The following is a 14,130-nucleotide window of genomic DNA, read 5'->3' on the forward strand; positions in this document are numbered from 1 at the left end:
CTTCTTCCTTCATCACCATAGGCTCTTGCTTATATGTTGTTTCATGAAATTCTTCTGTGTCTGCCAATTTCTTTCATTACAATGACTCTGTATACTCTTTCCATCTTCTTTTAATACTTCCTGGATCGTTTAATATTCTGCCCAAAGCATCCTTAAGCATTGCAATTCAAGGTGTGAATTTTTTTCCCTTCAGTTCCTTGAGCTTAAGCAATGCTGAGTGAGTTCGGCCCTTTTGATTTTCTGACTCCAGCTCCTTGCACATTTCATTGTAATATTTTACTTTGTCTTCCCGTGCTGCCTTTTGAAATCTTCTGTGCAGCTTTGCATTATCTTGATTTCTTTCTTCTGCTTTGGCTTCTCGGCTCTTTAGTGTAATATTCAGAGTTTCTTCTGACTTCCATTTTGGTCTTTTCTTCCTCCTCTGTCTTTGTAATGGCCTTTTGCACTCTTCCTGGGTGATAGTCTTGATATCCTCTCACAACTCATCATTATGCAGACGACACAACCCTCTTTGCTGAAACTGAAGAGGACCTTGAAGCACTTGCTGCAGAAAGTTAAGGACTGCAGCCTTCAATATGGATTGAGGCTCAATATCAAGAAAACAAAGATTCTCACCACTGGGCCAACTGATAGATGGTGAAGAGATTGAGACTGTTCACAGCTTTAGTTTGCTTGGCTTCACAATCAGCACTCTTGGCATCAGCAGCCAGACAATTAAAAGATGTATCGTGATGCAAAGGGAAAGTCTGCTATTAGGGACCTCTCCAAAGTACTGAAAAGCAATGATGTCACTCTGGAGACTAAGGTGCACCCGGCACAGGCCATGGTCTTTGTAATCACTTGCTATGCATCAGAGAACTGGACAATGACTAGGGATGATAGGAGAATTGATGCCTTTGAGCTGTGATACTGGAAAAAAAGTATTGAATATACCATGGACTGCTAAGAAAATGAACAGGTTTGTCCTACAGAGGGTTAAACCAGACTGCTCCTTGGAGGCAAGGATTCTGAAGCTTCATCTGACATACTTTGGACATGTTGCAAGAAGGGACCAGTCCTTGGAGAGGAACATCATGCTTGGAAGGGTGGAGGGACAGGCAGGAGAGGAAGACCCTCTGTGAGGTGGACTGATTCGTGACTGGGGTAATTGGGGTAGGTGTGTCACAGACAGTGAGACTGACACAGGATATAATAGGGTTTAGGGCTGTTGTACTAGGGTCGCTATGAGTCACAGGCGACTCAACGGCACATCACAACAACAAAGGGAAACAGGGTAGCTGCAGGGAACTAAAAATAGGCCTGAGAAAAGGTTTCTCAAAAAAATATATTCATATTTTAATTATCCCAAAAGTCTACCCCAGGAACCCCAAGGAACCCAGGCCCAAGTGTGAGAAACGATCAGAGGTCAGGTGTCCAGAAGAAGCCTCAGTGGAGCAGGCTGGCCATAAGGATAAGCGTGGGGGCCAGCAGGGCGGGCAGGGGCAAGGGCAGCGGCAGTCCTGGGGCCTGAGACTTGTACACAGGTCGCTGTCCCCGACGCTGCAGAGGCCTAACGTTGTCCATCATATTCAGCGTCTTCTCTTCGTTGAAGAACAGCTTCTGGGAGAAGGCCTGGATCTGCAGAAGGGAGGTAAGGGAGCAGGTGGAGCTGTGTTCCCTGCTGTGTGAAGTCAGGCCTGTCACTGGCTCTCTCTGAGCACCCCTCCCCCCCAGTAATAGAGGGTGTCAGATCCCTGCTTCTCCAGGTTGTTGTGCAGGTAAAAAGGACAAGGGATGGAAAGTTCTTGACAGGGTCCGCAGCTCCCCTCAGATTTCCTTGGAAAATGGGGCACACTGTTCTCAGACTGACAGCAGTTGCTACAACAGTATCATTAGTATTGACAACCAGGGGCCCAGGGGAGAGGGGCTTGTAGGGCCCCAGATTTCTGGGCTCCACCTCCAGAGTCTGACTCCTAGGTCTGAAGTGCAGACTAAAGATATGCATTTCTATGCCAATAGAAATACCATTTGACCCAGCAATTCCATTCCTGGGAATATACCCCAAAGAAACCATAACCGCCACCCAAGCAGATATATGCACACCCATGTTTATCGTGGCTTTGTTCAAAATAGCAAATAGCTGGAAACAACCCAAGTGCCCATCAACAAACGAATGGATAAAGAGGCTGTGGTATATTCACACAATGGAATACTACACAGCATTGAAAAACAAGGAACTCATGCAATATTATTCAAAATGGGTGAGCCTGGAGGACATTATGCTGAATGAAATATCTCAGTCACAAAAGGACAAATACTGCATAGTGCCACTGCCATAAAACGGGACGGACATAGCAGTTGGCGAGGGGGAGACTGAGAAAGATGGGATAAATTATGTATACTGAATTGAAAGAGAGGAGATAGAGAACTGCTTAAAAGGTATATATAATTAGGTATTTTTTTTGTCATGACAGGAGTCCGGAATGAAAAGGCTGCATAATGGAGTGGACTTGGAGGGAGGGATTGTATAGCAATGAAAGAATTTTTCTTTTACTTTTCAAAGAGAAGAATGAACTGGAGGGGAGGGGTGGGCAGGAAGAAGAGTGCAACAATGAATGAATGGAAATCCAAAGTCTCTGTAAACTTTCATTAAAATTAATAATAATAAAAATGAAGAAGAAGAAGAAACATATATGCCAAAAATAAGATATATGCATTTCTAGCAATTTCTCAGGTGCCGTTGACACTCAGGGACCCCACCTTAAGAACAACTCAACTCAACTCTCTGAACTGAGTCATAGCTGACCCTTCAGCGAGTTTTAGGAGGCTGTAGATCATACAGGAAGAGTTTTCTCATCTTTCTGGCAGATTCAAACCTCCAGAGAGATGACACAGTCTTCAGGTTAGCAGCGCAACTCCGTGCAGATTATACTACCAGGGCTCCAGTCATGGAATTTCAGGAGCTCCGGTCAGGGAAGAGTTGTCCTGCAAGTCCAAACGCTGTGGGTCTCTGAGGGGTTGAGTCTACCAGTGACCCAGAGGGAGAAAGCTGAGCAGGCCACTCCCATTAAGATTCACACCCTCAGAAGCCTGATGGAGGGCTGCTGAGTCAGAGGTGACTCCAGGAGTGAACTAGGGAGTGAAAGTGCCATGAGGCCAAGAGTTTGGACCCTTTGGGTTCCCAGCTGGATCCCTAGACCCTAGCATCTAAGGCTCAGTAAGGATCTATTGGATGAATAAGCCCTCTCTCTCTACTGTGGCCCCACTGACCGTCTCACAGCTGCCCGCCTTCCAATGCCCTCTCTCCCTGGGACACAGGTCCGCCCCTAATCCCTAGTTGACTGCCTGCATGGAGGCCTTTTCTGACCCTGTTAGGCTCCTTCACCAGGCCTCACCACCTGGAGGCTTCAGGGTTATTTCTTGTCTGTTTCCTACGGGACTGAACCACTCATCTCAGCTCCTTGGCTCTATCCCCATCCAGGCCCAGAAGGCCCTGGTGGGGGGTCCAGACGGCCAATTTCCAGGGATCCACGAGGCAGAAAGCAGCATCCCGGCTCCAGGTCCCAGGTACCTGCTCTTCCTGGAGCTGAATGGGCTCCTCAAACACAGTCCACACGACTGTCTCAGAGCAGTCCGGCGTGGTGAGGGAGCCCAGGTAGCGGAAGTAGTGCTTCAGTTTCTCCTCCTTGGGAAGCAGGTCCAGCAGGGTGATGTTCTTCTTCATAGTAGTGCTCATATCTGTGGGTGGGGGCAGAGGATCCAGTCAGTGAGAGGAGGGGTCTCTGAAGCTCTGACCAAACCTTTCCCATTGCATGCCCACCCTAGCCTCCCTTCCCACCCCAGGCCTTCCCCTCCTCTCTATCCCCACTCACGGGGTTTGGGGATGTCATCCAGCACCTCCACCAGGGCCTGGAAGCCATCATTCTTAGAGCCAGCCTAGAATGGGAAGGAAGGGCGCTTGAGGGGACCTTGTAGGAAGCCCTGTGACTTCCAGTTCATCGTCCTGACCAGGGCGTAAGTGGGCAGTTCTACACTGAAACCTTGAGGAGCTCTGTTCCCCATCTTACTAGCCCCCTCCTGCCTCTCTGGGTCTCTAAGAAGCAGCCTCAAATGCTCCCCTGGAAATAGGGAGGGGATCACCTCCACCCGGCTCACTTCCACCAGGAAGGCCAGCACAGCAATGTCATCTTTGGAGTTCTTGGCCTCTTTCTTGTTCCTTGATATGCCCTCCTTCTCATGGACGATGTGCATCTGGTGAGAGGGGGTGGAAAGAGGGCTCAGGAGGGTCTGGACCACCCACTGCCCAGCCCCCCAGCTTGGGCCGTGTAAAGGGGCCTCACCTCCATGGCAAAGTGCTCCCCGTCCAGGCTGTGCTCTGAGCCCTTGTCCAGCTGTTGGGACCAGTGCAGGTGCAGCTGTTTGGCCCAGTATCTGGTGGCCAGTCCTCCACCAGCAATAGAGATGTTATTCTCCAGGTTCACCATCACTGGGGGAAAGTGTGGGAGCACTGTCCTTGAACACACCTCCCTCGGTCTCACTCATCCCATCTTTGCTCCCACCCTTCACAGCTCAGGGAGGCTCTGGTGGCTTAGTGGTAAGGAGTTGCAATGTCAATCCAAAGGCAGGTGGTTCAAATCCACCAGCTGCTCCCTGGGAGGAAGATGAGCAATCTCTTCCCATCTGATTTATTGCCTCTGAAAACCTGCTGGAGGGTCAGCTATGAGTTGGTTACAACTCACATCAACTTCTTTGTGGGTTCAGAGAGGAGTCTAGGGGTCTAGAGGGCAAAGACAAGCTAGGACAGCCCCAGACTTTTACCTGCCTCCTCTCTGGGCTCACTGCCTGCCTCTCCCTCTCCTGCACACCCCTTACAACCCCAAACATGCCACTGGGCCTATGGCTCTGCCCGCCTTCACCTTTGCCACAGTGTCCTGACATCCAGCCTCGGGATAATGTCCAAACGCCTCAGCCCCTGTGACTCGCCTGACCCTGAGCCTTGAGGTGGCCCCTCCCAGCTTCACACTTTGTTCCTCATCCATATGGAACCACCTGCAGTTCACTGGACACCTCAAGCTGCTTCACGCCTCCTCGCCTTTGCACAAGTTGTTCCTTCTTCCTGGAATACTGCCCCTCCCCTGCTCAGGCTGCTTCCATGAAAATGCTACTAGAATGTTCCTTTCCTGACCCTGTTTCCACCCCTCCCCCACAAGTGTGACCCCCACTGGCACCCTAGCCCAAGAGGAGCCCTCCCCTCAAGTCCTCAGGTACCAAGGGGGTCCCTGAGCCCGTTGCCCATGCCTACCTAGGACCCCACCTGATCACTAAGACCCACCTGTGTGCCCGTTGTTTTGAACACTCCATGAATGCTTCTTGTCATAGCCAAAGAAAGAAAAGGACCCCAGGGAGTGGTTCACGTGGGCCTTGCTGGTGACAATGTTGATAGGGGATTGATTGTTCCCCTGGCAGCTTCCACTCCATTTATCTGGCTCTGCAGGGAGAAAGGGTGCAATTAGAGTTGGGGGACCCTGGTACTGAGGTGTGGGTTCTTCATCCCACTGAGGTTAGACCAAAGCACCCAGATCCATGCAGACACGGTCTAGGGATGCCTGGAAGGCCCTCGCCCTCCCAGGAGCCGCCTTCCTCCTCTCCCTCTTCCCCATTCTCCTCCCCCTCTTCTTCCTTCCCCCTTTCCCTTCCCTCCTCCTCCTCCTCCTCTTCTTTTTTCCCTTCTTCCTTGTCTCCCTCCTCCCCTGTCCTCCTCCTCTACAGACACACAAGCAAAGCTAGTGAATGTGTCAGGCCAGCTGTGGTTCGGGAACAGGATGGGAGCAGGTCTGTTGGTTGGTGGCTCTGAGCTCTGAGACCAGAGACAGTCATATGATGGTTGAGTAGACACATCACTTCACTTCTGAGCCCTGTTTTCTAATTTGTGAAATGGAAATCATGGTGACACCTGCTTCCCAGGGAGGCTGACGTTTGAAACAGGTGAATGAGAGGGGTTTTGGAAGCTGTGGAGTGTCCATTCCCTGAAAGAAAAGACCTTTCCATGGGCAGAACCCCTTCCATGGGGCTCTCACCACTGCCTCACCCTCCAGCAGAGCCCTCAGAGGGAAGGAGGGGCCAGGCCCGAGGGCAGTGACATATTCCCTGGGCAGAGCCCACACAAGGTTAAGCAGGGACAGGAGCTGGGCAGGAATGGCCAGTCATCCAAACGCAGCAGGAGCAAGGCGAAATCAGACTGCTGGGAAACTGGTCTGAATGTCAATAAAAAGTAAAAAGACCACCTCCCGGGTCCTCCTAGTTCTGGGTCCATTACTAGCCAAGCTGGAATGTCCTTCTCCCTCTGATGTCATTGTGGCTGATTTATTTCAGGAAGTGACACACAGGACTCAGGGCACTTTCCATACTTGCAAAGGGGAGGGACTCATATGTGTCAGGGTGACCATCACATCACCTCTTATCCTACCACCAACCTTGGGTCTCCATCTTAACAGCACAGTCCCCACCATGTGGAAAGACCCTTCAGGAGACTCAGTGTACTCACCCAAGCAGCTGGATTCCTTGGCTTGAATGTCGTAGCACCAGTGTGACTCTGGGCAGAAAGGAGAAGAGGGTGAGGCAATGCACACGTTGGCGTGTCTGTGCACACGCACAGCTCTTATGAACCCATGTGAACTGTGTACTTGTGTGTGTGAATTAGAGGTTGGGAAAATCCTTGTGGTCAAAGTCTCCCTTGGCTTGAGAAGATACCTTTCCTGGGCTCTAGGAATTAGGGGCCAAGGGAAAGAGGTTTAAGAAGAAAGCTTAGGGATGAGAGAAGGGGGCTCTTATGGATGGACTGACCTCACCCACTGCCATCGAGGCAATTCTGATTCGTGGGGTCCCTCCATCAAGTTTCTATGGCTCTGAATTTTCAGGACATGACATTGTCCATCTTTCTCCCTCACAGCTACTGGCGGAATCTAACCACCAACCTCTGCCCAGTATGTAAGGCAATAGGGCACAGGACATCAGGGCTGCTTATGGAGTGCATTCTTTTGTTGTTGTGTGCTGTTGAGTTGGAACTAACTCAGAGCCAATCTTCCAGTGTGTTTTTGAAGGCAGTTAACTGCACAGAAGGAGACTGTCCATCCTTCTACCCTGGATTTGAACAGTGTGCCCTTGGGATTACAGCACAGCTTCTTACCATTATGCCACCGGAGCTCCCCATGGATTGCATTATGTCCCCCAAATATGTTGTAAATCTTAATCTCTATACTTATGGTTATAATTCCATTTGGGATGGGTTATCTCTGTTCTGTTAATGAGGTAGTAGGATTAATATAATGTATGTCTTTGAATCCAGCTCTTTTCTTCCCCTCCCCTTCCCTTTTTAACTTCTTGTGATTCAGGTAAAAGTTTATAGAGCAAACTGGTTTTTAATTCAACAGTTCATCCATATTTTGCTTTATGACACTGATGGCAATTCAGACAACTAATAAAACTCTACCTGCTTCCTCTCTGTGTTTACTGCCTCTTCATGTTCCCCTCTCCTTCCTGCCTTCTGGCAAACACTGCCTTCTTGAACTTTGAGGACTGATGAGTCCAAGGAGTGCATTCCTGTTCACCTTATTGGCCATCTACTGTTTGACTGAAAGTTGATCCCAGGATTGGGTTCAGTTCTAGGCTTGAATGGTATCAAGGGGCCACAATCTCAGGGGCTCTACCCATCTCTATCACACCAAGAAGCTTAACCCATGCCAATATGCACACTCATATTATGATTTGAAATTTTGTTTTACATTAACATTTGGCAGTGGTAGCCAGACACTGAACTCTGGTGGCCTAGTGGTAAGAAGTTTTGCTGACGCACACTCATGTTTATTGTTGCATTATTCACAACAGCAAGGAAGCAGCCCAGTACCCATCAACAAATGAATACATAGATAAACTATGGTACATTCACACAACAGAATACTATGCAGCATTGAAAAACAATAAAATAGTAAAACATTACATGACATGGGGGAGCCTGGAGAACAGTATGCTGACTGAAACATCTCAGTCACAAAAGGACAAATACTGCATAAACCTGCTTTTACAAAATAGGACAGACATGAGGAGATTGGGGAGAGAATGGAGAAAGAGTGGATAGATAGATAAAGAACATTAGAACAGATGAGGGGAAGAACTGTCTGAAAGGAATATATGATTATGCATTATATGTATGAGAACAATCTGGAACAAGGAGTGTCTTGTGTATAGGGCTGGAGGAGGGGAATGTACAACAATGAATTAAAAAAAGAAGAAGTTGTGCTGCCATTCCTAAGGCACATGGTTCAAATTCAACAGCTGCTCCACAGGAGAAAGATTTCAAAGTCTTCCACTGGTGGGTCAGCTAGAGACAGTTCCCACTTGAAGGCACGCAACAAGAAGAAGCCTGGAACTATCTAGTTCTAGTCTCAGAGCTGCGGGGGCTGAGCTTGAGCTGTCCTTTCCTTGATGTCAAGATGTAATCCATATTGAAGGCGGTAGTCTTTGATCTTATTCAGTAAATGCTTCAAATTTTCTTCAGTTTCTGCAAGCAAAGTTGTATCATCTGCCTAAGACAAGTTGTTGATGAGCCTTCACTTAACTTTCAATATGCAACACATCTCAACTCCAAGGAAACAAAAATCTTCACCATTGGACTAATAGGCAACATCATGAAGATGAGAGAAGACTGAAGTTGTCAATTATTTTATTTCACTTGGCTCTACAATCAACATCTGTGGTGACAGCAGTCAAGAAACTAAAAAATGTATTTCTTGCATTGGGAAAATCTATTGTCAAGGACCTCTCCTAAGTACTAAATAAGCAAGGATGTCAGTTTAGAGACTAAGATATTTTGATCCAAATCAAAGAATTTTTAATTCCTTCTTATGCATCTGAAAATTGGATAACGAGTAAGGATGACTGAAGAACTGATGCCTTTGAGTTGTGGTTCTGGAGAAGAGTACTGAATACCCCATGGATTGCCAAAAGAACAAACAAGTCAGGGGGCTCTTAGAAGCAAGGGTAATGAAACTGTCTCATCTACATTGAGCATGTTGTTGGGAGGAACAAGTCCTTGGAAAAAGATATGCTGGGAAAGGGAGAGGGTCATCAAGAGAGGAAGACCCTCAATGAGATGGCCTGCCAGAGTGAATGAGCTTGGGCATGTTAATCATCAGGACAGGGCAAGATTCCAATTTGTTGTCCTCAAGATTGCTGAGTCTTAGTTAAGTAAACTATGTTCTAACAACATCTAAATTGACAGCATCCAGCAGCAGCAACTGATCCTTTACACTACTTGTTTCCAGGTGCCTTTTATTTTCTTCACTCCGCTTCAGATGACGGAGACCAACAATTGCAACCTTGAGCCAATCTCTTTTGAGATATAAAAAAGATTAAAGCAAGTGAGAAGGGCAGAGGCGAGGGAAGAGAGATGCCATGTCACATGAGGACCACCAAGGTACAAGGACTACAGCTTAAAAGGTAAGGACCTCCTTCCGGAGTCAAAAGATGGAAAGAGATCAAGCCAGGACTCTGAATTCAGACTGCGATATTATGAGAAAGTTTATTTTCTTTTACAGCTGCTAATTTGGAGTATTTCTACTAGATAATTAAGACAGAGGTGACAGAGGCAGCCAGGCCCTCCTTCCCAGAACACTGTCCTTGAGCAGAGCAAGGCGGAACAATGACCAGTGCTCAAGTTAAGTGCTCAGAGCCTGGTCAGCTCTAACACAGGACTGGATGGATGGACTCTGCCCATAGTTTGGTCATCTGCCTGTGCCTCTCTCCCTGCCTTCTCTCTCCCCTCAATGCAGGAGAGCAGGCTCTGCCAAAAAAGGAGGGAAGGATTAAGGGCCTCCCCTCCTGGGACAACAGAACCTGCAACTTCAGCCTGGCTTCTATCCCAGAGTTGATCTGAGATGGTGGAAAAGATTATGCAACCCTGACCCAGAACACCTCCTCACTCTGTGTTATTAAGACCCATTCTTGGATAATCTCACAGTAAGGAGAGTAGCCCTATCATTCTGCCCCCACTACCTTGTAGTCCTGGTCTCAAAATCTAATTCTGCCTCTGTTTGGGGCCAGTAAAAGTGCTTGCTATGTCTGGGAAAGACCACACCAGCAGGGTGGACAAAACAAAGAGATGAGAGATGCAAAAGATGTATCCTTTGGACCTGGGATCCTTGTGCCAAGAACTTCCTCAATTCAGGAGACAAAGAGAGAGAGAATTGTGATAGTGAGAAGAAACAACAGTAGCTGAAACAGGAGGCTTGCTGACAAAGTAGAGTACCTCCTTTCTCTCTTTCCATCTTTCAGTTCTTGGTGGAGCAAGATTTGTGGACACTTAGAGAAGGAATTTTGCACCTATAGGCAAAGCTAAAAGGGCTTTTGAAACACTTTCCTGAGCAGAGCAAAGGCCAGAGAGACCTAACTGCAGGCACAGCTGAGAAGAGACTGTCCTGACTGAAGAACTGAGCATTCCTGGACTTGAATTAGAACTTGATACTTCCCTAATAAACCCCATAGCTAAGAGTATGGCCTGTAATTTCTGTGCAGTCATTAGAATGAATGCTGGAGTAGAGGAGACATGGAGTGTCACGTAGGGGAGAGACAATGGGTGTTGGAATTGGTGAAAGGGTTGGTGGGAGGGTGTATGTCTGACCTCCCGCTGATAGGAATCAGCCTTGGATTGATGATCATGATTTTCTTCCCCCTCCCCTAGTCGGAAAAGGTCAAATGTCTTTTTTTCTTTGGGGTTTTTTTTTTGTAGGGGTTTTTTGTTGTTGTTTTAACAAGTCACTTAGTAAAGAATCATAGCTTCTCCCTGAGCCTGAAGGTCTGGAACTGCAGAGAAAGGAGAGAATGAAGCAGACTGGAAGGAAATCAGGGAGACACATTCCTAAGAAAAGTACAGCTTCCAGCTCAGCCTGGCTGAGGTCTCCAAGCACGTCTGCTCCCTCCCTTGTCCAGCCTTGCCCTGCCCCCAATTCTAACCTTCTTTCAAGCCTGAGTCTGGCAGGGGCCACTGAAGTGGGGACTGCGGGAGAGGGAGTCTTGGGAAGATCAGGCTCTAGTTGGGGTGGGAGTGGGATTCTCCAGGCCAAGAGGAAAGGGTCCCAGCTCTGGATCTTTGGATCACAGCTTCTTCAGAGATGGGGAGCCCTGCAGCATCTTCCCCATGACAATCCACCCCCTGCCCTGGCAGGGTTCTGCAATGCCCAAGAGTTACTATAAAAGAAGATTCCCTGGTGAATCAAATCAGCTAAGGACAGTTGGTAGATTTCCATCCAAGCCCATTCCTGCAAGTGGACCAGTAAACTGGAGTTCATTCACCAGACTTTCAGCTCCAACTCTTCCCCTTGCTTCATTTCTCCAGGAGAATGGATTTACTTCTCTGAGCTCCACATTCCTCCTCAGAGTTTCAAAGGTGCCGCAGATAATCCAGACCCCATCGAGCTCCTTGGCCAAATGCTTCGGGAGATAATGGGGGGGGAGGTCATTTGCACCTGGGAGAAGTTCTTTGTTTATAATCCTCCCAAGTCCCCACCCCTCTGAGGCCTTACAAGGTCCAGGGGACCTCCATGGCCCAGCAGGTCCCTGCTTGAGACTGGATGCCTGAGAAGAAGCTATTTCAGGGAAATGAAGTACTCAGGAGACTGCTACAAGGGTGGAGTCCCCTTTCAGCCTCACAGAGTCTGTGCAGCGCTGTTCTTTGGAATTCGCTTTCCCAACTCTGGCTCCCGCTCCTGGTTTGTAGTGGTGACCTCTGATCCACTGTCTTAATCACAGAGACTTTTGACCCACTCGGCTGAATGCTCTTGTAACTACCCTCTTCAGGAGGCAGACACCAGAAAAACCAAATACTGATGAGGCTCAGCCCAGGTCTATGTCCCTGGGCTGAGGAGAGTGGGAGGCTGGTTCTTAGATAAGAGGGGGCTGAGACACCAAGCAGTACTGGCTCAGAGGAAGCCTACTCTGGCGGAAATGAGCAGTCCACTGACCCAGGCCACCTCCAAGAGGGCCTGGGAGGAAGTAGGGTTACTCATATAGGTCCTGACTTCAAGCCAGTGTCCTACCTAGTCCATCTACTCTGACCACAGAAGAGATTGGAGACCTAAAAACAGTCATCCCGCCACTGTCTCTCACTCTTTGTTTACCTACTACTCCAGCCCTCTTCTTCCGAAATGACCTAAGAAGCTTCTCTTAGGTCGACCTTGTTCACCTCACCCTTCTACTCCAGGGAGAAGGGAAGGGAGTTGGGGATCCTAGAAGCCAGACAGAAAAACCCAGGAATGCCCTGGGGCAGTCTCGGCAACTCTGCAACCAGGGGTCAGGGTTCTGAAAGGGGCTGTATCTTCTCTCACCTCCCACTCTCTCAAGATGAATAAATGCCCCAGGGATTTTCATATGCAGCCTGACTTCTCTCCAGCCCCAGGCTGTGCTCAAAGCACAGGACTAAAAGGGGAGCACATGAACGAGGGGCCGACTGAGATAGATTTCCTGTGTCTCTCATCCCAGAGCTATCGGGCCACCATACGTTCCTGTTTGCCAACATTTTTTCCCCTCTGATTTGAATCCTTAAAATGCTCCTGCAATTTGACTTACCATTCCTCTTCGTAAATGAGAAAACTGAAGTGACTTAAGGCCATACAATTACAAAACCGCCTACTTCATTGCAAAGCTTTCTCCTTTTTTGCAAAGCGTTTCTATTTCTACTTGTAGGTTTCCAAACGTGCAATCCTACAAATTAAATAAATTCTTCACTTCTTAGTTTGTCTCTTTGCACTTGCCCCGAGAAGAGTCCCCAGACTTGCTGCCAAATGCCCCTTCTGCCCCAAGCAGTCAGGTAAGAGCCTCCTGCAAAGGGACACACACCCTCACCCTTCACTCGGTGAGCTGAAGTAGAAGAGGCTTTGTCTGGGTGAAAAACCCTAGAGAGACCTGGGCTGGGCGCCCGCGGAACCGGTCAGTGGAGCTTCCTAACGAAGAGCTGGTCCCCCGTGGTGCGGAGGAAAAGGCGCCTCCCCCGAACTCTGTGTCCAGCCGCACGCAACGCCTTTAGCTTCTTATCAAATATTAACACGCCTCTCCTGCCACCTCCCACCTAAGCGAATAATTAAGAGCTCGGTCTCACCATTAATCTTTAAACAAAAATCACCTCAGCCGGAAAGACCGGCTTGCTCAGCACCTCGGGTCTTGGGGTGTCCCCCACCAGGTTCCCCAAGCGATCGGAGCCTGAGGATATGCTGGCAGCCCCCAGGACAAGGAACCCCACTAGGTGAAGCGGAGAGGGGCTGCAAAGACCCCGCCACATCCTATTAATGGCCCCTGTCCGAGGGGCGGGCAGCACCTTCAGGACTGAGGCCCGGTGGGACCGACGTTGACCAACCAGCAGATTGAGGGAAGACCAAGGCGAGAAGAGGAGGCGTGCGTCGAAGCGGGTCAAGGAGCATCCTTGTGGCAGGCTCACGTTTTCGACTCCCCAAGGATGCTGTGCCACGCGCACACCCTGTTGCTCCGCGCACGTGTGCCCACACTCCCCACGCGCCCGCAAGGGACACGCATGTGCGCACACGAGCTCGCGCCCAGCCCCGCGCGTCCGCACCCTCACCGCCCACCATGCGCAATGAGCCCGCGCACCGAAGCGCAGCTGCGCGCTCTGGCCGGGCACCTGCACGACCTCAGCGGACTGTGCGTATCTGGGAACGACCACGGCGGATGGTGCATGGCTGGGAACGCAGAGGGGACTCAAGAGGGACCCGGCACGGGGCGCCCCCTCCAAACGCTCACCTGCCAGGACCACGGGCCCCACGGCAGCGAGGAACTGGAGAGTGAACACCAACCACATCCTGCGCAGGGTCCAGAACGCCGCGAAACGGGATCGCCGCACAGGGAGAACGCAGCCCCGGGTACTGGGATTGTGCGGGCTGGGTTTTATAACGGAGCCGCGACGGGAGGGAGCCCCGACCACAGGACGCGGGTAGCAGCGGCTCCTCCCCCTGGAGGCCCCTCCCCTCTCCCCAGTCCGCTCTCGGATCTGAAATTCTCCGCCAGGCTACCTCTCCTCCCCGGTGCGCCAGGCCCCTCACCCACCCCGCTAAGTCTTCTCCGCTCCAAATTTGCGCTCTACCCACACCC

The 14,130-nt window shown here is 49.7% G+C and overlaps 1 protein-coding gene across 1 annotated transcript; it reads right to left on the reverse strand.

Moving 5' to 3' along the window:
* Positions 1-1,425: 1,425 nt before the first annotated feature.
* On the reverse strand, positions 1,426-13,613 carry CA4 (carbonic anhydrase IV). The gene is made up of 8 exons (XM_006899475.1): positions 13,604-13,613; positions 6,524-6,571; positions 5,312-5,467; positions 4,320-4,465; positions 4,135-4,230; positions 3,852-3,915; positions 3,551-3,717; positions 1,426-1,617 (listed from the first exon to the last, which is right to left on the reverse strand). Exons 1-8 carry the CDS (start codon positions 13,611-13,613, stop codon positions 1,426-1,428), a joined length of 879 nt encoding a protein of 292 aa, XP_006899537.1.
* Positions 13,614-14,130: the final 517 nt, after the last annotated feature.

The sequence above is a fragment of the Elephantulus edwardii genome, unplaced genomic scaffold (assembly GCF_000299155.1).
Source record: "Elephantulus edwardii isolate Elephantulus edwardi_28Jun2011 unplaced genomic scaffold, EleEdw1.0 scaffold00257, whole genome shotgun sequence".
Taxonomy (NCBI): Eukaryota; Metazoa; Chordata; class Mammalia; order Macroscelidea; family Macroscelididae; genus Elephantulus; species Elephantulus edwardii.